The sequence below is a fragment of the Pseudorasbora parva genome, chromosome 14 (assembly GCF_024679245.1).
Source record: "Pseudorasbora parva isolate DD20220531a chromosome 14, ASM2467924v1, whole genome shotgun sequence".
In the NCBI taxonomy this organism is placed as follows: Eukaryota; Metazoa; Chordata; class Actinopteri; order Cypriniformes; family Gobionidae; genus Pseudorasbora; species Pseudorasbora parva.
In genome coordinates, this window is record NC_090185.1 from 13,156,824 (window position 1) to 13,181,940 (window position 25,117).

At 38.5% G+C, this 25,117-nt stretch overlaps 2 protein-coding genes across 3 annotated transcripts; one reads left to right on the forward strand and one right to left on the reverse strand.

The window, feature by feature from the left end:
• Positions 1–2,062: 2,062 nt before the first annotated feature.
• On the forward strand, positions 2,063–7,881 carry LOC137040129 (uncharacterized). Of its 2 annotated transcripts, none has more exons than XM_067415540.1 (4): positions 2,063–2,221; positions 6,285–6,590; positions 6,775–6,903; positions 7,398–7,881. In XM_067415540.1, exons 1-4 carry the CDS (start codon positions 2,173–2,175, stop codon positions 7,616–7,618), a joined length of 705 nt encoding a protein of 234 aa, XP_067271641.1. In that variant the 5' UTR covers positions 2,063–2,172; the 3' UTR covers positions 7,619–7,881. The 2 variants fall into 2 exon arrangements, with proteins under 2 accessions (XP_067271641.1, XP_067271642.1); XM_067415541.1 differs by lacking the exon at positions 2,063–2,221 and adding an exon at positions 5,827–5,918.
• Positions 7,882–8,677: 796 nt separating this feature from the next.
• On the reverse strand, positions 8,678–24,329 carry LOC137039433 (uncharacterized). Its single transcript, XM_067414743.1, has 7 exons — positions 24,203–24,329; positions 23,524–23,862; positions 22,900–23,226; positions 22,661–22,780; positions 16,411–16,494; positions 12,642–12,914; positions 8,678–9,888 (listed from the first exon to the last, which is right to left on the reverse strand). Exons 1-7 carry the CDS (start codon positions 24,273–24,275, stop codon positions 9,794–9,796), a joined length of 1,311 nt encoding a protein of 436 aa, XP_067270844.1. The 5' UTR covers positions 24,276–24,329; the 3' UTR covers positions 8,678–9,793.
• Positions 24,330–25,117: the final 788 nt, after the last annotated feature.

Below are 25,117 nucleotides of genomic sequence, written 5' to 3' on the forward strand. Positions count from 1 at the left end.
TTTTTCCTGGCAATAAAATTTTTTTAAAAAAAAAGGATTAACTGCACATTGTGTGTAAACCTCCAATACATCTATAAAGTAGGCTAATCATTCCATCACAATTCACAAATAAATCTCTCAATCAAGTGACTGTGTCTATAGTATTATACACAAATATTACACAACATTAAAATATTATTTTCAAATAAACTTTTACATTTATTTTGTAAAATAATAATATTTTTGTCAAAATAATCATATAATCATAATCATATTATTTTAAATTATTATTGCCCCTGGTTCAGTAATGAACTCTTGTAATAAAGTAGCAGTGGCTGGGACAGATTTTAAGTATCACCTCAAGATGCGATCTAATCCTGTTTCCATGAAATAAACTCCCGAGCAGGTTTAAGCTGACGGACCTGTTACTATGACAGCAAGTCCAGGATGAGCTTCGAAGAACCAAACAATCCGAATCCGAGATCAAGCCAAATCGTCAACAGTCAAATCAAAGTTAGCCACGTACGAAGAACAGGCCCCAGGCCCCTGATTGTGGTAAACTGTTAAATAAATTAAATTGACACAACTGCTGAGGTGGTGTCATTTTTATTTTAAAAGGTTTTCTCCAAATTTGAAATGGTTATTTTTGATCATATCAGTGTCGATTCAACATCAGTGATGTAGAATCAACATCGTAGTGTAACATTGATTTAACAATATTACCATTAATTATTGTTAAATTCAATACTGATTTAACATCAGTGATGTAGAATCAATCATACTGTAATGTTGATTAAATGGCATTATTTCACCATTGATTCAACAAATGCAGGTGCATGATATTGAACTAACATCAGTTCATAATGTTGATTCAATTACAATAGTTTTTTTTTTGTTGGTGAAATATCAATATCGTTACAGCAGTAACTGAGTGTGCAAAAGTGATGTTGAAAAAATATTCTGTAGGCTAATGTTGAATGATATCATTGATTTGATGTTGAAATCCCAACATTGTTTCAACAACATTGTCTGAGGGTGTAAGAGTAATGTTAAAAAAATGTCATTTTGTAATGTTGAATCAATGCTATTATCGTTGATTTATGGTTGAAATATCAGTATTGTTTCAACATTAACTGAGGTTGCAAGAGTGATGGTAAAGCAACATCACTTTGTAACGTTAATTCAATGTAATTTGCGTTGACGCATCAACACTTAATCAACATTTTTTCAGTGATTACATGCTGGATGTTATTATGCCTCGTATTGATTGCTCAATTTTTTTGTTTTTACCAAACTCTATCGATGAATATGCACTGTTTAACCATCATTTAACGTTGAAATGACAAAGCATCGTCTATAGCCTATATAGAAACCGAAAGGAAGACGTTCAAATCGTACCGTAGAGTAATAGTGAAAATAGAAAAGGTGATAGCATGTTCCGGATGTTTTTTTAGAGCTGTGGAGAATGTGGGTTCAGTAAAGTAGAATGGTTATTTTAGAATCTCGCTGTTTTCGTCATCCTGTTCGGCAACCACAACCAAAACAAAACCGACCAGACTTTACTTGGCTCGGTTCATTTGAACACCCTGCTCCGTCATCACGGCGAGTTTTAATAAGTTTGGTTATGTTGACACAACTTCACTGTAAAGAAGTAATGCTTAATGTATTTTATAATTTTCATTTATATGTTGCAACACAATCACATGACACATTTTCCTAACTAAATTACGTTTCCATTTGATAGACTTATGCTTGCACGTGCTATCGGAATTGTCGTAAATGTTTGTTTCCTAGTTGAAAAAATGCAATGCCTTAGACAATATTTGAATGCGATGAGCTTGTAATCATGACTTTAGAAGAGGTAATAAATGTCAGATAGCACGTGTGGCATCATTCAATGTATGCTACAATACTGCACCTCCAATAGCCTACTTCTTTAAGCGAAAAGAACTGACAACAATACTTTAGAAGAGGTAGCCTACTAAATGTCAGATAGCACGTGAGGTGGCATCATTCAATGTATGCTACAATACTGCACCTCCAATAGCCTACTTCTTCTTTAAGCGTAAAGAAATGACAACAACTTGCCAGGACATCCGCTATCAACCCGCAGGGGGAGGAACTCCTGTAAGGCTTTTGATGATTTTAGAGGGGTTTGCGGCGTGATAAGAGTGGCTGATAAAACAAAGGAATATGGTTAACGCTTTTAGTTTATTCTTTGTGAGCTTGTGGCATCTTGTTGGTAAGTTATGAACGCTTTTTATTATATTAAGTTTATTAATATATTTTACCTTTATAAACGTAGGCTATAACCTGCTGCAGGTATGAGGAACATGTCTCAATTTGTGTAGAGGGTGACCGGTGTCTATGTATTTTACACAACTACAATTGTGTATTCTACTACAATTTTGACTTTCAAAGAAATTAATACAATTATATATCAAACCACAAGTGAATAATAAGTAGGCTACCGGTAAACATATAATAACTTGTGGTTACTTCTGTTTTTGCAAGTCAATGGTTTTCCTCAATTTTAAGCTGCTGTATGTTTATGTATAAGTTTAGACTGTACTGAAGCATAAAAAATACCATATGTTTGCAAATATTTAGAAAATATGCTGAGTTCACATTCTTGTGTCTCTGAAAAATAATACTACAACCAGTTATTTTACTTTATAATGTGCATTCCGTGTTGGAATGTCTGTTTGTTTGTTTTTTTGTTGTGTTTTTTTGGTCTGTGAGATAACGCACATTGCCAGTTTAGCCAATAATATTTCGTTACCACAGGTTGCCAAGTGGCAGAAAGCGATGTGTATTACATCCTTGTATGCCAGTAAACAAACTAGCACTGAGATTTACCCGACCTAAAACAAAGAAGCAAATCACAAACAATAGGACAAACATAATAGAGATACAAATAGCCTAAAATAAACTACATTTTTCTTTTACAGTAATTTTATTTAACATATGTACAGCATTTTTTGTTTGATTAATATTAATGACACAGACAGGCATTTTAGGCTGCTGCCCCTTTAAGACAGAAGGCTTGGATATAACATATAAGAGCGCTGTGTCATTCAGCGCAACACCACTTTTTACAATATACTGCACATAATAACTTAATAAACTTGATCTCCTTCGCGTGCTCTAACATTATGCATTCAACTGCAAGTTAATTAATAACCAATTGTGATTGGATGGTAATTTTGTTGTACAATCAGCTTGGCTACTTTTGATAGGCTATTCTCATTCTCACATAAGACTACTACTGGCTCTATGATCACCTTTTTTTATTTTATTTATTTTTTTAGCTGAAAAACGGTATTGCCCGGGCTAAAATGGGACGTCTGGTTACTCTACTTGGCATACATCTAAAAATCTCTATGAACGGAAGCATATTAAAAAGCTGATAAATCTTGTTTCCTGTTGTGTGTCCCCAAACTGGCAACCTGCGTGAGTCTGAGGAGGTAGGGGGCGAGGCATAGCCTGACAAACCAGCCCCACAACAAGATGTTTGGTCTGGAAACTCACCATTGACAGGGTTCAATCCGAGGGGCGGGATAAACGGTTGTCTTTCAAACTCCCTCTGCACGTGATAGGATAGCGCTACAACCAACCAGAGCAACGAAGGTGAAGGGGAGCTTGTTGATAGATTAAACATTCGCCGTATCCGGTCGGCTAAACTCCGAACACATCTTCCCTTTTAAAGAATGACTTCAGTGCCGCTCTTTGTTCTTTTCTCAGAGAAAAGCTTAACTCCAAGTCTTCCAGAGTCGCGGTCAAAGCTGATTCGAAAGACCGCCGTTCGCCAGTTTCTGTGTTTACTGGAAGCATGCGCACGCGCAACTCGGCCGTCATTATGTTAAGTCCCGCCCACCGACTCTATGCACGATGTGATTGGCCCGAGCAGAGTTTGGCGTTACAGCTCAGAAGGGTATTGAGAGTTGCTAGACGACACTCGCGGGCAGATTAGATTTGCTGCCGCTTGGGTGCGTCTAGATTTCTAGGCTAGGCGAGGCAAACTGTAGTACCCATTTCAACCACTAGCTGTCATTCTTACATACAGCACCTTAAAGTAAGTAGAGCGAAAGTAATACTTTAGTATTAAGTTAAGTTTGAAATTTTGAAGTAATTGCAAGTTAATAAAATTAAGTTAGTCCAACTTAAAATAAAATGTCAACACAACACATTTTCTTTTTTTTCAATAACTTTTACTTGTCAGAATAACTTTTTTTTTCCAATTACGCATAAAGTTTCTTTACTTTTAAGGCAATGAGTTTCTTCATTATTTTTAAGTTAAAGTTTTTAAGTCATATAAGTCATATAATGGTACATGCACTTTTACAAGCTGATTGTATGGAAATGTGTGTTGGCAGCGCCTGTACACAACCATCCTATAATGATAAAAATCCATCCAGTGTTCTTTTTTTTAAATCTCCTTATATGTTTTCTCCTGTCTCAAATCGAGCCGTTCGACCGTGTGATGTCAAACACACCCCTCCCACGACTGTTGATTGACAGCAGTTTCAACTCAGACCCACCCTGAGCGAGCTCTGTCATCAGCACAGTCAACCATTGTTGAGGCGCTGGAGTAGCCTAGAAATCTAGACACACCCAAGCAGCAGCAAATCTAATCTGCCTGCGAGTGTCGCCCTCAATACCCTTCTGAGCTGTAAAAGCCAAACTCTGGTCGGGCCAATCAAATCGTGTATAGAGTGGGTGGGCGGGGCTTAATGAACGGCGGTCTTTTGAATCAGCTTTGACCGCGACTCTGGAAGACTTAAGTGAAGCTTTTCTCTGAGAAAAGAACAAAGAACAGCAATGAAGTCATTCTTAAAAAGGGAAGATGTGTTCGGAGTTTTTCCGACCTGATATGGTGAATGTTTAATCTATCAACAAGCTCTGCTTCACCTTCGTTGCTCTGGTTGGTTGTAGCCCTATCCTATCGCGTGCAGAGGGAGTTTGAAAGACAAACGTTTGGCTAAAGTGGGTAAGTTACATTACGGCATGCTTTCTATGTATGATGTCCTCGATATAATTCATAAACTCACATTTATGATGAAAAAAGTGTTATGGTTATTGCGTTATTATAAACTGTGTACGCTGGTATTAAACTTAACGTGGACATGGCAATGGTAACACTTAATTATGTAGATGGTTTATAACGTTGTCTGTTACTGTAAAAATAATATTTTGTAACAGTTATTACAATGCATAGATAACGTTAAGCATCACTGACAAATCGACAATAACAGACAAAAAAGTTTTTATTGGCATTGAGTGTGACATCAATCTGTCAATTAACTAACTTATAAATCAGTGAATGTATACCATACGTGAAATCATTCGTATGGTAAATGGACTGCATTTATATAGCGCTTTTAACAGACCCTATGGCCATCCAAAGCGCTTTACATATTGCCTCACATTCACCCATTCATACACCGACAGCGATGTCAGCCATGGAAGGCACCATCCAGCTCATCGGGAGCAGCTGGGGTTTGGTGCCTTGCTCAAGGACACCTCGACACTTGGTTAGGCGGAACCGGGGATCGAACCACCAACCTTTCGGTTTGTAGACAACCTACATGAACCACCGAGCCACTGCTGCCCTGATTCGTAACTCACTACACTAGCGTTACCCTGCCAGAACATAAAGATAGATCAAAGTGACATTACGTTAACTAACCATTCAGAAACGTCCTGTTTAGCCTTAAATGTCGAATTTCATTGGACCTGTTATCTTGTCCTGGGTCTGACTCCAGTTCAAATTGATAGAGTTGCACAGATCTCCTCAGAGACTCCTGTCCTCTACTGTTGTCAAGGGCAACAGCTCCACTTGCCCCACAGAACAGAGGGGCGGGGTGAGCAAAGCTCATTAGCATTTAAAGCCGTATGCACTGAAATGGCTTCCTGAAAACAGAGCTGTTTTTGACCAGGTAAAATGAGTGTTTTCTTACAATACTAATGAGAATTTTTAATTAAAGTAAATTACAAAGTTTTAATTTAGACACTAAATAATCATATTAACTTGTACAAAAATGGCATTATATGACCCCTTTAATTTAACGTATTACTTTTTACATTGTAATATAATATATTAGTTTTGGGACCTGCTGAGAAATGTAGTTCTGTTTTCATGAAGGGGAGTGCTGGATAAAAAATACCTGGCCCTGAATTCCTAAAGTGTATTAATCTCTAATAAGATTTCTAATAAACATTCACTGAGGAAACATACAAATCACTTTTACTGATAACTATAATTGATAGTCTGTTACAAAATAACTGTTCCCTTTTTTCTCTAGATGTGACAGATGCAGTGAAGTCAGTGTCAGTGATGGAGGGAGATTCTGTCACTCTAAACCCTGATGTTGAACTACAGAAATATATGCTGATACAGTGGACATTCGGAAGCTCCAGAATAGCTGAATTTAGCAGGCTCATGCAAACCCGCACTATGTATGACGAGAGAATCAAAGACAGACTGAAGCTGGATCAACAGACTGGATCTCTGACCATCACAAACACCAGAACCACAGACTCTGGACTTTATGAACTAACAATCGTCAGCCGAGAGACCAGCTACATGAGTTTCAGTCTCACAGTCTGTGGTAAGTAGAGAATAATATTAAATGTTTATTTTCTGCAGAAGGTGTTCTTTGTGTATCGTGTTATTTTTACTCTTGCTTCATTTATATCTCAGTGGCTTTAACTTCATTTAAAATATTAATCCACTACAAATAAAGATGTGTGTGATGATGAGACTGACGTCACAGTAACATCTGTCATTATCAGAGTCTGCACCACCAGAAGGATCATCAAGCAACATTTTATTGTCATCCATCTGTGCAACGAACAATTCAGCCGTCTTCCAGACTGAGAGTGTCAACATTACTGGACTCCATAACGTCACTTGTAATAAATGTGAGAACTCTTTTAAATGTGTTATGTCAGTGTCAGTGCTATTAGTTGTCATAGGTGTTGTTTTATGTCATTGCTGAAGGGTGCTAAACCATCAACCACATAAGCCAATTCAAACTGCAAGATTTTTATTAACAATGCATTTGGCAGATGGTTTTATTCAATGCTACTTACATGGCATTCAAGATTTACATTTGATCGGCTCATGCATTCATAGAGAAAGATTGACTTTTGTTTGCATAATTGCATTTGCTTTATATGTGTGATTTAACTGGAACTGAAAACAGACCGCAGATGAGCAACAGAGAAGTGAAGAAGGTGTCTGAGTGTGAGTAGTGTTGCTTTAGAAAACATAAGCGCTTGAGGCAACAACAACAACAAAAAAAATCACAAAGGCTTCTAAAGAGAGCTGAGGTTAAAGAAGGCTTTTAGAAGACTAGAGATTATATTCATTACTTTAAACAATACTAGTAAAAAGGAGTTTTTCTTTTTCTCAGATCACATCCACTGTTGTGGTTTTACTGAAGCTGTGATCCGATTGGTCGTCTCTGCTCTGGTGTGCGTGGCTACTGTTGCCGTGCTGGTTTATGACATCAGATCTACAAGAAGTGAGATGATCAGAACAGAAGAGACCGGATATCACCGTCAGACCCCTGGAGTAACATCAGACCAACAGTATGAAATGAGCAGAACGATGAGTTCCAGATATGTTTGCTAAAGTTTGCTGGTGTAATCACGAAAATAAAACATGCATTAATACTCATGTCCTATACTAACACACCTGTTAATTAACAGATTGTTTTTCATCCATTGTACATTTATTGATTATATTTGCACTGTATTAAATCAATGGCTGCAAATTAAGTTTCTTAAGCAAAATAATAATTAGCACCACATATGGTACCGTATATGATCTCATAAGCTATTGTGTCTGTTGAAACCCTTGAAATGACTTTTAATAAAGATTTAGTTTTACAACAACCATTGTCCTTAAACAATAGATCAAACAGAGGTTGTGTGTTATTCACAGAATTCACGAGAGCAGCTCCAGAGATATTTCCATCTGTGGTCTGATCTGATGGGTGGATAAGCTGTGAACGAGTCCAGCTAGTAGAAGAATTAAGGAGACTGGGAAATGAAAAACAGTTAAATTTGTTTAATGGCAACAGATTAATAGGAATTAAGCTAACTTGTATGTAGATTTGAGAACCACATAGACTAGTTCCCATGATTAACTGCTAATAGATAAAGACTAAGTATGTTTCTGAAGTTTAAATTGTTTCACCCACCTGCTCTCATACAGTGATGCACTTCACAAAAGTATGTTTTTTCAATAACAGCAAATATTCCTCGTTCAGACATCACGCTCATGGACCATTGGCTGAACCTCTGATGCATCAAATGAAATGGTACTCACTGCAGAGTCAATGGACGTCCAGCTCCACCTCTCTGGATGTGTAATGCGGTGGAGAGTTATGGGTAGTGTCAAGAGTGTGCTTGGATATTCTAGCTCCTCCCATTAGGCCCAAATTAAATTTGCTCCTCCTTGCTGGACATCTAGTCCAGCTCCACCCGTCTGCTCTGTAGTGAGCAGCCTCTCCAAATGTTGCGTTCTTTAATGGTCCAAGTCATCATGATCCCAAACCCTCTCATGGAGAAAGGAAGCTGTTGTGTTTACAATTATGACAATGAATGCTTATCAGGATCAACTGAACGCTGGATTTTCAAAAGTATACTTACACAATATTCTTGAATGAATAATTTATTAGATGCACAATGGTCAGTGGAATATTTACATTATCACAGCAACATCAAAACATTTAACATAATAAATAAAAGTAGCTTCAGAAGTCTGATGTCAATATAACTTCAGGTGGTCCTATTAAGAAAAAAATGCCTCTTTTGAGATCTGTTCACTGAAAGGTTCTTTGGGCAACCAAAATTTGTTCTTCTATGGCATCACTGCGAAAACCCACTTATGAAGCCTTTATATTTAAGAGTGAACACATACCAGTGAGAAAAGAAAAAAAAATCACTCTAACTGTATTGTACAAGATAAAACACGCCTGAAACTGTTAAAATTAGGGGTGTAACGATTCGTTTTAACAACAATTCGATTCGGCTGAAATAAAACCGTCACACTGATTTAAATTTTTGGCTAAAAAGTTACTGAATTGATTTCAAGTCACTGAATCGTTTTGGATCATATCGTTCTAAATGAACCAATATCGTCCTTAAATCGTATCGACAACCTCAAATCGTGATACGAATCGAATCGTTGTTAAACGAATCGTTACACCCGCATTAGTGTTTTGAGTGTTAAATTGTTCAGTTTTGTCTGTTTCTGCACCAACTTGACTGTCTGGAAGTTCAGATATAGTGAACAATGTATCGAGGTTTGATCGCAGCTTTCCCAGTACTGAGGTTTGGTAACTGTAGCACCACAGATCATTTGAGTGTCAAACTTCATGCTGCTCCACAGATAATGCATCTTCTGACTGTGACCTGCTGTTACTCCTGTGCTCGTCACACAATAATTCATTCCAACTTTTTCCAACACACGTTCATTTCTCACTTTCATATAAGCAGGAATATGTAGTTGAGCTTGTTTGTCGATGTCTTCCCCTGCACAATTAGATCTTGTGACTCAATTCAATCTTTTAAATCTATGCTGAAAACACACCTTTATGCAGTTGCATACAATTGCCCCTAGGATGGGACAACATCCAATGCTGTATTTGGATTTGCTGTAATGGTATATGCTTAGAGACATATTTAGACTTATAAAGCATTTTGGCCAACTTGTTGTTTTTAAATGTGCTCAACAAATAAATGTTAATCGATGGATTGATGTCACAGTGATTGACACTGGTGGGGGGCATGTCTTATATCATCAAACTGAACTTGTGGCCTGCTGCTCATTTTTATTTCTATTCAAAAGTGGCGTCTGTACATCCGATTCTTTATCCACTTGGTCTGCTGAGGGATCTGACAGAAAATAAAGAGACAATCAGAGAAATTAAAATAAGTGAAAGAAATGATTTAGCTAACATTATATCTACATATGGAGGATGTTACAGGTTTAACATCACATTTGTAACAAAAAAAATTACATATATAGCTCATATTTTATGAACTAATACAATATGAATTACTACTGTTTTTTCCTTGAAAACCTTAAGGAAAAAAATGACGGTGTGTCACACTTGTAGTTTGATTCGCTTGGTTCATTTGGTCCAGACTAAAAGAAATCCTTGTCCGCTTAGGGTTCACATTGGCATTTTAACACCAAACCTAAAGACATAAAACAACGTTGTGTTCTGGGCTAAATGTGCTTGTTGTATGTGCATAGCTATGCGTGATGGTATTTTGAGTAGAGAACTCGTGAAGAGCTTATGAAATATGTTCAAGAGCCAAAATAGCAGCAAGAATCCCTCCGTCACACACAAATTAAGATCTGCTGTGAGGAGATGCGGTTCTATGGCAAGTCATTTTAACATTTAATCTATTTTCTTATTTTAAAAAATATATATATTAGTATGTGTTCCATTAAGCACTAGTATACTCCTTCATTAGCTACTAAGTTCAGTATGGGGTACCGCAAGGCTCGGTGCTAGGTCCGTTGCTTTTCACCCTGTATATGCTGCCACTGGGAGATATCATTATGAAGCATGGCGCTAGTTTTCATTGTATGACGATGATACTCAGCTCTATATTTCTTTGCGGCCTGAAAAAACGTACCACTTTATAAGATTAACAGAATGCATAGCTGATAAAATCTCTATACTTGATGGCTGCTCTGTCAAGCCCTCTTCATCAGTGAGGAACCTGGGTGTGCTCTTTGATACCAGTCTCATTTGAAAGCCATGTTTCTAGCATCTGTAAAATTGCATTCTTCCATCTTTAAAATATATTTAAATTATGGCATATGCTTTCAACGCAAAATGCTGAACTGTTAGTTCATGCGTTCATGACCGCAAGGCTAGATTATTGTAATGCTGTTTTGGTGGTTGCCCTGCTCGCTTAATAAAGACTATTACCTCCCTATTCTAGCTTATACTACTCTATAGCCCCTTTCACACTGCACGTCGGACCCGCAATATTCCCGGAACATTGCCGGGTCGCCTTCTGTGTGAAAGCAGGGGACGAGCGCTGTGTGAACAAAAGCCGAAACTAATGCCACAACGTGTACGTAGTTTTTTGTGCGACTCATAGAGCTTGTTTTTTCAATAATACAACCCTGCAGTGCCAGAAGAGCTAACTTAGTCAGTGTTTTAAACGCAGAGAGTGTTCGTATACAAAAGAAACTAAAATGAAACAAGCAGAAATGTGTGCAAACTGGACACAAGTCGAGACCATGGAGCTCCTTACTATCCGCGCTGAAAGCTGAGATCGCTCGTCATTATACGTCACATCAGGATGTCACGTGTCAACTTGACCCGGGACCGTTAAGCGTTGTGTGAAAGCGCACATATTACGGTATTTCGCTGTCAGTGTGAATGGACCAAATCTAGCGGCCCGGGAACAAATGCCGGGTCGCATTATCCATGTATTTGCCGGAATCGCAGTGTGAAAGGGGCTTATGTAATGTCCAAAACTTAGTATTTCAGGCACTTTTGGTGATTTTTTTTGTTTTTGATGCCTCTTCATGACCAGTGTTGCCACAGTTACTTTAAAAAGTAACTTGATTACTGATTACTCCTTTAAAAAGTAACTTGATTACTGATTACTCCTTTAAAAAGTAACTTGATTACTGATTACTCCTTTAAAAAGTAACTTAGTTACTTTACAGATTACTTGATTTTAAAAGAAACTAAGTAAGATTACAACTCCCCTGCTGCCTCAACATAGAAAAGACAACCGTTTTTGCCAACACTCATCTCCTCATTTCAAGTTTAAAAATAAAAAATATTTCCAGAAAAAAATACTCTCCCTGAGACGCAAGAAGAAAGCAAAAATATATATATATTTTTTTTTTTTACTAAGGAAAATTAGTAAAATAGTAACTTAAAGTGACTTGGATAAGTTACGGAAATAGTAACGCGTTAGATTACTCGTTACTGGAAAAAAGTAGTCAGATTAGGGTTACGTGTTACTAAGTAGAATCAAAGTTCATGACTGATTGCTTTCTGTAATCCTCAGTTGTAAGTCGATTTGGATAAAAGCGTCTGCTAAATTAATAAATGTAAATGTAAATAAATACAATAGCCCACCCTTTTACTGGCATTAAAGTGAAAAAAATATATAATGTTAAAACATGCTAATTAATGTTAGCAATGTGCTAAAACATGCTAGCAACCTGTTAAAACATTCTAACAAACCATGCTAATTTATTTGAGCAATGTCTATGTCTTTCACCTTCACTAAATTTTAAAGCCTTAAACTTTTTCAAGCCAACAAAGTTTGTCCCAACAAACTTCACACAGTAGTTACACTTGTGAATTTTCAGTAAATGTACGATTAAGAAGAAACAGTAAAAATCACAGTGTAAACAACACGTTTTGTCTGACCTAATAAGACAGACAAACTACTGCAAAAATCCACTGACATGATCACTTGATATACAGCGGGATCCAAAAGTCAAAAAGGCCATAAAAATGTAATTTTACAAAGAAATGTATTCGCACTGCTCATATAATCCGAAACATGCAAACATAGACAAGTGGAACACAATGTTGGAACATCATTGAGGACTGGTATAATAAATATATAGTTTTTATAATAAATGTTGCTCCACTCACCAGTGACAGTCACATTGAATCTCCTGAATGTGGTCTGTTCGCTGTTGATGATCTGTAGATTATAATGTCCAGCGTCATTGGTTGTGATGTTTCTGATGGTCAGATTTCCAGTCATCTTGTTCAGCTGCACTCTGTCTCTGAATCTCTCACCAATAGTCATTTCTGAATCAGCTTTAACAACGAGCCGGTTTTCAGCTCCAAATGTCCACAGTATCAGATCATCTGTCTGTATTTCAGCACTAATCTGGAAAAGGACAAGATGTCCCACCTCCACTGAGAAATATAGAAAACCAACATTTAAATGAATTTAGTTTGCATTTGCATTTTTTTTGCATCTTGACATTCATTAGCAGAACCACTACAGTGACTTCAATCTTAATGTTATGAAGCGACGAGAATACTTTTTGTTTGCAAAATCGTGCCAGAATTTTTGTACCTTTCTGGTAGTAAAAAGTTAAAGTAATGTTGCTGTCTATGAAGAGAAAGCTCCCGGATTTCATAAAAAATATCTTAATTTGTGTTCCAAAGATGAACAGTCTTATGGGTTTCCGGCGGAAAGCCGCTACAGCAAAAGAGTGACCCCTGACGACTTTGCCGCCTCTCATGGATATGGCTGGGCAACAAACTCAAGCCCCTCCTCTCTTATATCGAAATCCTCCACCATTTCTCTTTAAAAATTCTTGTTTTAGACTCTAATTCATTAGCCTAGAAATCTAGACGCACCCTAGCGGCAACAAATCTAATCTGCCACGAGTGTCGTCTAGCAACTCTCAATACACTTCTGAGCTGTAAAAACCAAACTCTGGTCGGGCCAATCACATTGTGTATAGAGTCGGTGGGCGAGGCTTAACATAATGACGGTAGGGCTGGGCGATATGGCCCAAAAAAATTATCACGATATAATTTTCCATATCAGTCGATAACGATAAATATCACGATAAATGTAAAATCTTTATTTCTTAAAAGTTTAAAGGCATATTTTTGCTCCTGAGTGAAATACGTAGAAAACAGACAGATAACTGTGGTTTTAAACTATCCTTTATTGTCAAAACATGACAAACACTTCCCAAACAGGTGAACAATTTATTAAAACTGAGGTAGATTTATTTATTAAAATCTTAATTGTGGTCAGCATTTTTTTTACTCTACACTGTATATCAATAATATCATTACTTATTGTGTAAGTAAAACACTAAAAACGCAAACGGGCAAAAAAAAATGGTCCACTGTGCATCTCTCTCTCTCTCTCTCTCTCTCTCTCTCTCTCTCTCTCTCTCTCTCTCTCTCTCTCTCTCTCTCTCTCTCTCTCTCTCACCGGCACACACTCGCGCGCGCATCTCACCGGCGCGCATCTCACCACACACACCTCAGGCTGGTCGCGAGAGGAGGGGGAGAGCAAAGTTCAGTATTTCTGGCTCTCCAGTAAGGGCTGTCTAGTCTATTTTATTAATTTTAAACATCGGATGAAATTATTTCTCTTTTGATACAGGCGATGCTGAGTCATTAATACATCACCAAAGACAAACAATTAACGTTATGATAGCGATCATGTACAAGTCCGACGTTTTAGTGATTGTTTGGTAGTTAGCGTTAGCTTGTTGTAAGTCACCCACCGCAACTAACAAGGTAATAAGCCTGTGTGTGAATGTAGTTAATGTAGATTTACCTCTGCGTTGGACTCAATGTTATATGAAAGAACTTCGAAGAAGCACGATCATTTAATAATTAAATTCTGTGTGTTGAACGTGAACCTTTGATAAGCATGCAGTCCATGTACGTCACTGTTTTATGTCGGATGGGATCGCCAAAATATCTCCAAACCACTGAAGGTGAGCGAACTAACTTGTCAAAGATATCTTTGTCCTCCGAGCTGGTCGTGGGCTCTGAGTTTTCTTCACTATTGCTCATTTTTATCGCTCCACTTCACTCCGATCCTTCAAGCCTGTCAGCCACTGACTGTAAACAGCAGCGCGTGCAGCACCCAGAAGCCCGGTCTGCAATACGCATGCGCAGCATTACGCAAAGCGCCTAAGCATTATCGTTATCGTGATAATTTTACATTATCGTGATAATTATCGTTATTGTTTTATCGCCCAGCCCTAAATGACGGCCAAGTTGCGTTTGCGTGCTTCTAGTAAACACAGAAACTGGCGAACGGCGGTCATTCGAATCAGCTTTGACCGCGACTCTGGAAGACTTGGAGTTAAGCTTTTCTCTGAGAAAAGAACGGCACTGAAGTCATTCTTAAAAGTGGAAGATGTGTTCTGAGTTTTGCAGACCGGATACGGCGAATGTTTAATCTGTCAGCGAGCTCCGCTTCACCTTCGTTGCTCTGGTTGGTTGTAGCGCTATCCTATCACGTGCAGAGGGAGTTTGAAAGACAACCGTTTATCCCGCCCCTCGGATTGAGCCCTGTCAATGGTGAGTTTCCAGACCAAACATCTTGATGTGGGTCTGGCTTGTCTACTAATTCATGACTGGTGTTTTGTTTTGTGAATCCTCTGTGCTTGTCAATACACATGCACAAGGGTTCAAGGGTCAAGGGTTACTCTTTCGCCGTAAATCGATGCATACAGCAATCCACCGGAAATTTGTTATTTTAGTCACTACAGTTTTAAATATGTATTTTTTTCTTACACAAATGTGTCACTTCGCTTCAGAAGGCCTTTATTAACCCCTCAGAGCCGTATGGAGCAGTTATATGATGGATATATGCACTTTTATGGACTTCGAAAATGACCCAACAATTCACTGCCATTATAAAGCTTTGAAGAGCCAAGACTTTAATACCACTCTGATCTTATTCATCTGAACCATAGACCGTAAAAAAATATGGACGACTCGACATCATCCGTTTCCGTTGGGCAGATTTGAAGCTTTTAGGCGGCCTTGCACGGCGCTGACATCTTGGGACCGAGTCTGCGCAGTAGCGATTTCGGGACCGGAGTTGCGCAATAGAGCGCAGGAAGTAGAGCAGGAAGTACAGCTGTGATATCAAAGCCCGCCCACACTCTCGCAGATGCAGAACAATTAATTATGTTGGTGTAAAATAAACAGTTATGGAAATGTAGAAATTAAAGCTAAAGCTCTAATCTGCTCCGAAAAATTTCGAAAAAAGTCCGTTAGTGCCTCAGTGACAACTTCACTCAGAGAAGCCGTCAGTCTCAGCTGTCAATCATGACGTCACACCCCCCGTTTTTATAGCATCAAATAACTAACTCAAACTAAACTTATTTTTTAAACGAACACCTGAAATGAAATCATCGTGATGATAACTGCCTTCAGTGACATGAACTAACTTTGGGGAAAATTTTTTATTTTATTATTTAGTTTGCCTCGCGTCCATTAGAAAACACAGAGGGGCGGCTATACTGGGACCGGTCACCGGGGGGCGATCGAGGCGCGAAAGCTTCAGTAAATGAGAGGGAGACTGCAGGCTTGGTCTGAACAGCTAGAAGCTGTCTACACTGGACATGACAAAGCGACCGTTGCAAAGCATTTGTCCTTCATGCCAGTATGTCACAAATAGAATGAGATTTCAGTACTGTCTGGGATTTTTCGACATCCAGTGTAGACAACATCACTGATTATAATTATATTATATTGCTTTTTGTCACATTGCATCTTGCCGTTCGTGTTCGGTGTGGACACGGTTTAAAACTGAAACTCCCATAACCACTCGCCAATTTAGATGGCCTTCTTGGTTCCTCCATTGATTCTAGCAATGCAATTGTCTTCAGTTTCATAACACGCTCTATCAAATCATTACCCTGCATTGCAATAGGCACCGTTTGTGGAGTGACAGCATTTCCCTCCATCGATGTCTCTTCATTCTCTTCACATTCTGTCACAGCTAAACAGAGAAACAGAGAAATGTGTTCATGAGTGCGGAGGTGGACATCTCAATTTCTGTACATACATTCATACCAACAACACTCTAAAATGCATATGACTCATGCTATACTCCAAGTCTTCTGATTGAGAAACATTGTAATACCACACATCTCAAATCTCATTGTCTTTATTTGCACTATCACAGTTGTTTATTTTGCTTTGCTATGACATTGTGGCGAGGAAGGCATGTTTCAGCAAGGTCTGTGACAGGAGAGCGAACCGAGGGACGAGCAGCCTGTGTAAGTAGGTCAAGTGCAAATAACAAACACATGTGTCTCGTTCCAGTAATTGCCGTGGAGAGACCAGGGAGAGACCGTAGAGAGACCGTGGAGAGACTATTTATCAAGCTTCTGAAAATACCATTTTCATCTTAAAGGTGCACTATGTAGTATTTTTGCAGTAAAATATCCAAAAACCACTAGGCCGGTGTTATATATATTGTTCAGTTGAGTACCTACAATATCCCAGATGTTTCCAACTATTTGTAAATTGTGAGAAAATTGCTATATTAACTAAGGACAGGGACGTTTCAGCATTGCATTTGAGGGAGTCGCCTGTCAATTGCGTCATATCTGCGTTACCCTCGGTTTCGGCTTTTATTTGGCAGGAGCGCTTTACTCTTAGCAGTGTGAACAAGTGAACACACGGAGTAAAGTCATAACATCGTTTTAAACACACTAAAATGTATCTAATATGATAAACAGAGCTCCATTACCTCAAAATCATAACCGGAAGAGCGGATCTGTGCAGGCGCCCGGCGACTGTGTCCCGTCCCGCCATAATAAAAGTCCCGGTATTCGCGAGGCGGGTATTTGTTTAACAATCGCTCCAGCAGCTGTGCTCAGGTCCACAACACTCGGTCCTGCTCTGCTTTAGACTACAGTAACGTTAATAACCGCATCCATGAACGTGATTTCTGCCCGAGTCCTATTTTCCACCGGCTGTGATGAGAAGACCACATCTCCCAAGATGCTGCGCTCACACTTTGCATCATCAAACTACGATTTGTTTTGAATAGGCGCCCTCCAGTGGACGGAAAGCTGCATAGTGCACCTTTAAGTGCTGAGAATTTAGGAAATGTATAACTCCTAATCCTACTCCTAATTTCAAAGTATAAAAGCAAAATATCGCATTTCTTAAAGCTAAGAATGACTCTTACTCTCCCAGTTATTTAAGACAGCTCGAGAGGTCTCTCAAGTGGTTAGGAGATGCCAGTAGGGGCTTGTGATGGCATTGAGGAGACAGAGACGTGTGCAAATCAAAGTGTCATAAATCATCTAAGACTGGCAATGTTTAGTCCTACACTTCACTTAAATCATGACTGAGATGCTTGATAACTAACTTTTAAGCACAGCTTTGAGCCGAGAATTCTTTTACTCTTTAAAGGGGTACTTCAGCGCTGGGAAGATGAATCTGTATTTAAACTGGTTTATTAATGTGGTAGAAATGTGAAATTATTTTTTCATTTGGTGCTTTTCAGACTGAGAAAAGACAGACAATGTATTTTTGTCTCATGGGGATGAAAGACTACAATTCCCAGAATGCTTCGCTGCCCTACGAGGCCACTCCCAAAGCCACCGCAACTAGATTACTGAATCACTGATCACTTTCCCACTGCGTTCATTTTCATAAAATCAGTTCAGTTAGAGAACAGACACTACAATTAAAAACTGAGCATGTCTGTTCAATATAATCAGCGAGATGCTGCGCGAGTGTCATGGCACAAATGCTGCAGGAGTCAGATTACAGGGCACGATCATTTGAATATACTCCAAGGTTTCAACTGATACAAAGCTGTATGCGAATCACTGAAGTAACCCTTTAAGTAAATTCTTAGCAGGATCATTATCACAATATAATTTTCCTCGATAAAACGATAACAGTTTGATAAACTCTCGATATAATGCTTACGCGCTATGCTTGGTGCTGCACGCGGTGTTGTTTACAGTGACTGACAGGCTTGGGGATCAGAGTGGAGCGAGAAAAATGAGAAAGTGAAGAAAATTCAGCGCTCACGATCAGCTTGGAGGACACAGATATCGTTGACAAGTTAGTTTGCTCAACCTCAGTGGTTTGGAGATATTTTGGCGATCCCATCCGAAATAAAACAGGGCGACGTACGTGGTCGGCTTATCATAGGTTCACGTTCACCACGTGGAATTTAATTATTAAATGATCGTGCTTCTTCGAAGTTCTTCCATATAACATTGAGCCCAACACAGCGGTAAATCTACATTAACTACATTTACACACAGGCTTATCACCTTGTTAGTTGTAGTGGGTGACTTACAACAAGCTAACGCTACCAAACTATAATCACTAAAACATCTAACTTGTACAACGCTATCATAATTGTTTGTCTTTGGTGATGTATTAATGACTCAGCATCGCCTGTATCAAAAGAGAAATAATTTAATTTGATGTTTAAAGTGAATAAAATAGACTAGACAGCCCTTACTGCAGCTTCACAACTGAACTTTGCTCTCGCCCTCCTCTCCCGACCAGCCCACTGTCAAAATGTTTCTTAAAGGGGTACTTCAGCACTGGGAAGATGAATCTGTATTTAAACTGGGTCATCAATGCAGTAGAAATGTGAAATTATTTTTGAATTTGGTGCCTTCTAGACTGAGAAAAGACAGAAAATGTATTTTTGTCCCATGGGGATGAAAGACTACAATTCCCAGAATGCTTCGCTGCCCTGTGAGGCCATTCCCAACACCACCAACTTCATTACTGTGACTGAGTTAGAATTAGAAGACACTACAATTAAAAACTGAACGTGTCTGTTCAATATAATGAGTGAGTCACCGCGCGGGTGTCACAGCACTGAGCACTAACTGCACGAGTGATGAGAGCTGAGGTAATCGCGACTACATTCGCGGCATACATTCACACAGGAATTCAGTCTGGCACGCGTTTCAGTTCATGCCTTTGCAAGCTTAACTTTCATAGAAATGAATTTGAGAAGTTAAAAGACTTACATTGCTCACCATAGCTCTGTTTAAATGATCCTGTCTGCAAGCTGAGCTCTCCCTGCCAGCTGAGTGTAATCTCCCATCCCCCATGCGCAGATTCAAAACATGTGGAAATGGCTCCCTCTGCTGGCTGTAGTCTTTAGCCTCTGGGCAAACATTCCTCCTATGATGCAAAAATCGTCATTTTGCATCATAGGAGGAATTTTTCCAGAAATAAAATGCATAAATCTCTCGTCTCAGGGAGATATGAGGGGGGAAAGCACAATAATTTGAATATTCTCCAGGGTTTCTACTGATACAAAGTCATATGCTAATCGCTGAAGTAACCCTTTAACTTAAAACACTTCTCTTTTTTTCCCGTTTGCGATTTTAGTGTTTTACTACTTACACAATCAAGTATATATAATGATATTATTGATATATAGTGTAGAGTAAAAAAATGCTGGCCACAGTTACATTTATTTTTTTAATAAATAAAACTACCTCAGGTGTAATAAATTGTTCACCTGTTTGGGAAGTGTTTGTCATGTTTTGACAATAAAGGATAGTTTTAAAAAACAGGTAACTGTCTGTTTTCTACATCTTTCACTCAAGAGCAAAAATACACCTTTAAAGGTGCACTATGCAGCTTTTGTCCACTGGAGGGTGCCTATGCAAAACAAATGCGTAGTTTGATGACGCAAAGTGTGAGCGCAGCATCTTGGGAGATGTGGTCTTCTCATCACAGCCGGTGGAAAATAGGACTCTGGCAGAAATCACGTTCATGCATGCGGTTATTAACGTTACTGTAGTGTAAAGCAGAGCAGGACTGAGTGTTATGGACCTGAGCAAAGCTGCTGGAGCGATTGTTAAACAAATACCCACCTTGCGAATACCGGGACTTTTATTATGATGGGACGGGACTCATTTGCCGGGCGCCTGCACAGATCCGCTCTTCCGGTTATGATTTTGAGGTAATGGAGCTCTGTTTATCATATTAGATACATTTAAGTGGGTTTAAAACGATGTTATGACGTTACTCTGTGCGTTCACTTGTTCACACTGCTAAGAGTAAAGCGCTCCTGCCAAATAAAAGCCGAAACCGAGGGTAACGCAGATATGACGCAATTGACAGGCGACTCCCTCAAATGCAATGCTGCAACATCCCAGTCCTTAGTTAAAATAGCAAATTTCTCACAATTTACAAATAGTTGGAAACATCTGGGATATTGTAAGAACTCAACTGAACAAAATATATAACACTGGCCTAGTGGTTTTTGGATATTTTACTGCAAAAATACTACATAGTTCACCTTTAAACTTTAAAGAAATAACGATTTTACATTAATCGTGATATTTATCGATATCGACTGATATGGAAAATTATATTGTGATATTTTTTTTGGGCCATATCGCCCAGCCCTATCTCAGAGGCTTGATAAATACGGCCCTGATGATAAAAGCTACCAGGAACAGGAAGTTAGAGAGGGACTGACTGGGATTCGTACATCCTGGGTGACCGAAAGCTGGAGAGTGATTGCTATTTTGGGAGGAGATTAGTGGACTTGCTGTGAGCGTGATTTATTTGAGTTTATTTTAGAAGACTATTAAATAAAATACGACTTCCAGTCACGCCAAGTCTTCTTCCTTCCATCCTCTAAACATCATCACAGACATATTTAACAAATGCCATTTACTGTCCTAATTTTAAAACCTACTGCAGTACATCGATAATTTTGGTAGAACATTGGGGAAGAGGAAGATCATCAGTTTTCTTTACACAAAGTTATCACCAGACGCAAGAAGACATGGTATATATAGCATGAATTATTTTGAAAAGCTAGTGCATTTATGGTCCTGCTCCTTTTTAGAGCTTGAATTGTGTCACTATAAAACGTTGTATTGAAAAAAAAAACACGTTTCAAACAACATGACTCCAGTAACTGATGGCAGATTCTTCATTTTGAGTGAAATAGTAGTTGGAATGGGTTGTAACCCTACAGAAAAGTTGGAGATCAGTACATTTAGTGCATGCATTTATTTTGTGAAACAAATCATAATGCTCAAATTAATGTTTATTTCAATCCCGTTCACCAACTCTATTTCATTTTAATGTTAAACAAATAAATACATTCATAGGGAAAAGAGTTGCTAAAAAACCTGCCTTACCCAAAGGTGTCAAATGTCAATTTTACATGAAAGGGATTTTCCAGGACAACAAGTTTAATGGTGACATTTTTTGAATGCAATAGTGATAACGTACAGAGCAAAAAATGAACTCACAGAGCAGGAATCCAACTACAAGTAGTGACGCTACTAACTTAACTACATTTTTTCAGTAGCTTGATTGTACCTCTTTTTCCAGGATATGGCAGGGTTGCGTGAGCAAAAGCTACAGCACATTCCATTTTGAAATGTCATTCAAGATGTTCATTCAAATTAAGTTTTTTGAGCAAAACATTTTCATGATTTCTCTCCACATAATGGACTTTAATGGCAGGTTCAAAGGGCTTCAGAGGATCTTCGCGTTCCCAGACGAGGAATAGAGTCTTATCTAGCAACACCATTGGCCGTTTTCTAAAATAAAAATGAAAATGTATATACTTTTTAACCTAAATCGTTCTGCTTGTGCTGCTCTGTGGCGCACCACGGATTACGTAATCACGTCGGAAAGGTCACGCTAGACACAGGCTGAAGTGCCACCACCATGTTTACAAAGCGCTCGTGTGAAGACTAATACAAATGCCTTTTAGCAAAAAAAAGGTTAAACAAATATGTCAGATGACTTTGAAGTGGGAGATGGTGGTTTCTTTGTAAAGGGTATTTGTAGTCTTTGCATGTTCACTTGGGGCGGTACTTCCACCTGCGTGACATTTCCAATGTGATTATGCTATCCCTGGCACTTCGTGGAGCAGTGCAAAATGAGCATTTAAGGTTAAAAAGTCTTTTCTTGAAAATGGCTAATGTTTTCACCAGATAAGACCCTATTCTGTGGGTAGCTTGACTGTGTCTTAACTACTTTAACTTAAGAGTAGCTAGTTGCTTGTCAAACTACAGTTTCAAAGTAGCTTCCCCAACAAAAAAACAAGTAATCCAAAACAAGGACTATAATAAATATCAATTAAAAATCAAAAAGAGATGGAAAATCTGTTTAAAGTATATAATACTTACCCATTTGCTTTTTTAATTTAGAGTTCCTTATATAGGGCAGAGCAAAAGCTGCAGCCACAGGCAGCAGCAGAATAACTAAAACACCAACAACTATCCCTGCTACAGCATATGAAGACAGACCTGGGACAGATTTAAATGGAGACAGTCAAGGTTTCAGTCAATGTGATGATCTGAAAGGCCTCCAAATATATTCTAATAAAACTGTATGCCATTAGGTTGAGTTACTAAGACTTACTCACCATTTGCATTGACAGAAAGAATGAATCGCTGTGAGCTCTCAGTGCCTCTGATCTGTAGTTCATAAAGTCCAGAGTCTGTTGTTCTGGTGTTTGTGATGGTCAAAGATCCAGTTTGATCCAGCTTCAGTCGGTCTCTGAATCTCTCATCATCATCGTTTAATGAGGTCTCAGTAGTTTCAACATCGATTTTAGCCAGGAGGAGGCCTTTATCTCCAAACCTCCACAGCATCAGATCATCTTTGTGCATTTCAGCACCATTGTGTAGAGTGACAGACTCTCCCTCAGTCACTGACACTGACTTCACTCCATCCGTCTCAACAACCACGCCTGCAAAACAAGCAGAACGTTATCAAAATGTGTTTTTTTACATTTGATGTGTAAAAATGTGATGTTTTACTTTGATTCGAATTTATAAAGTCCAATTCTAAGGGAGGAAAAAAATATGCTCACAATTCTGACATTTCCTTACAATTGTGAATTCTGACTTCATAAATTAGAATCAAAGTAAACAGAGCAGAAGATATAACCTTGCAATTGCGGAAAAAACAACAACTGAGAAATTAAAAAAAAATCGGATCAGCACTGAATGAACGCCCAGCGGCGGAAGAGCCTTGAGATACTCACCACTGACAGTAACATTAAATATCTTTATTGTTGTCTTTTGTCTAGAGATTGTGAGTTTATATTGTCCAGAGTGTCTGATTCTGGTGTTCCTGATGGTCAGAGATCCAGTGCTTTGGTCCACTTGCAATCTCCCTTTGAATCCTACATCCTTTTTGGAAAAAGAAAATGAAGTCGAGCCGCCCTTACACTCTATTTGAGATATGAGATCGTTTTTAGGTCCAAACATCCACAGAATAGTATCATCGTTCAGTATTTCAGAAAGATTAGTGTGTAGAGTGACAGAATCACCCTTCATCACGGACACCGGCTCAGATTCATCCGTCTCTGAACCAGACACACCTGGAAAACAGAACCAGTTTTACTAACACCACACCAGCTCCAGCAAACAGATTCAACTGAGGTCTTTGTGTGAGCTAATGAAAAAGACCAACCTACAGACCATACACAACAAAGCTAATCACTGAAATAAGATATATGTACTTGCTACAGTGATAAGCAGGTAAGACTTGTTTCATGGGCTGTCATACTGCACTGTCAAGAGGATTTTTAGATGTGTTTATCAAGTGAAACGATCATTCAACAATCATTCTGTTATCATACATTTTCAAATCATCACAAAAGCTTGTCTAAACATATCTATCAAAACTGAAAGAAAAGAAAAAAAAAAAGGTTTACTTACCATACATTAATAATAAGGTCAGAAAGAACATGTTCCAAGTGTTTTTGTAGAGCCGTGAAGAATGGGACTTCATAATCAATGAGAATAAGCACTAAAGCCGCACCTAGAGACCGACAAGCCTGAATATTAAAAACAACACACAATAACGGAGGGAAAAAATAGACTCTATAACGTAGGAACGTCACACCAACTTACAATTACGACTTTCATCGACGGTGTGAATGACGTTTAAAGAAGACCCGGTATAATTTTACCCTTGAAAGGAACAGAAATGTCGGCATCCCCTGAGAGAGCAGAAGGCGTGGCACGACGTACAGTCAGGTTTATAACCCTTGTACCTGTCTTATTACACTATACAATTTCCAATATCCTACTCTCGCGAGAAAACCTAGGCCTTAGTATTTTACCTTTACAAGTTGCCTTTGCAAATCATTTGTTTTTGAAACAGAACCCAACAAACTGCCAGACTCAAGTTATTCCTCAATTGAGGAATCCTTCATTATTGTTTCAGTAACGTGTGAGCCCATGAACCAGTAGGCCTATCTATGATTTTTACCTGTTCTCGGATCAGTACATTTTGTAGCCTTTTAATGATACACTTTACAAAGAGTTGTAACTCTCCATAAATAAACAAACCAAGCGCTTCAATTTAATAAAATAACACCTAGGCTAAGTCAACTCATATTAAATTGTATGTTTATTGAATTTATTACATTAAAACATTTGGAATTGTAATAAAATATGTTTTTATGCATGCATTGTCCTGAGTTTTCGCTGCATTACACAGTTCTGTCCAGCAGGGGTCACCAGCGTGTGGCGTCGTTTCCGAAGGCTTCGAAACGGTCAATCATTTTTAGAAGAAATTGGTTCAATTGATTCAACATTTCGAAAAAGGTTTGTTTGTCCCTTCACTAG

What these genes read in the sequence shown, in the direction of transcription:
- LOC137039433 (XM_067414743.1), bottom strand. Translation starts at nt 24,275, where the DNA reads ATGAAGTCCCATTCTTCACGGCTCTACAAAAACACTTGGAACATGTTC. An exon ending in GGTGCCTATTGCAATGCAGG is followed by an intron (nt 12,915 to 16,410) that starts GTAATGATTTGA and finishes TATATTTCTCAG; the next exon opens with TGGAGGTGGGACATCTTGTC. An exon ending in ATTCAATGTGACTGTCACTG is followed by an intron (nt 9,889 to 12,641) that starts GTGAGTGGAGCA and finishes ATTTTCTGTCAG; the next exon opens with ATCCCTCAGCAGACCAAGTG.
- LOC137040129 (XM_067415540.1), top strand. Translation starts at nt 2,173, where the DNA reads ATGGTTAACGCTTTTAGTTTATTCTTTGTGAGCTTGTGGCATCTTGTT. An exon ending in GAGCTTGTGGCATCTTGTTG is followed by an intron (nt 2,222 to 6,284) that starts GTAAGTTATGAA and finishes TTTTTTCTCTAG; the next exon opens with ATGTGACAGATGCAGTGAAG. An exon ending in TAACGTCACTTGTAATAAAT is followed by an intron (nt 6,904 to 7,397) that starts GTGAGAACTCTT and finishes TCTTTTTCTCAG; the next exon opens with ATCACATCCACTGTTGTGGT.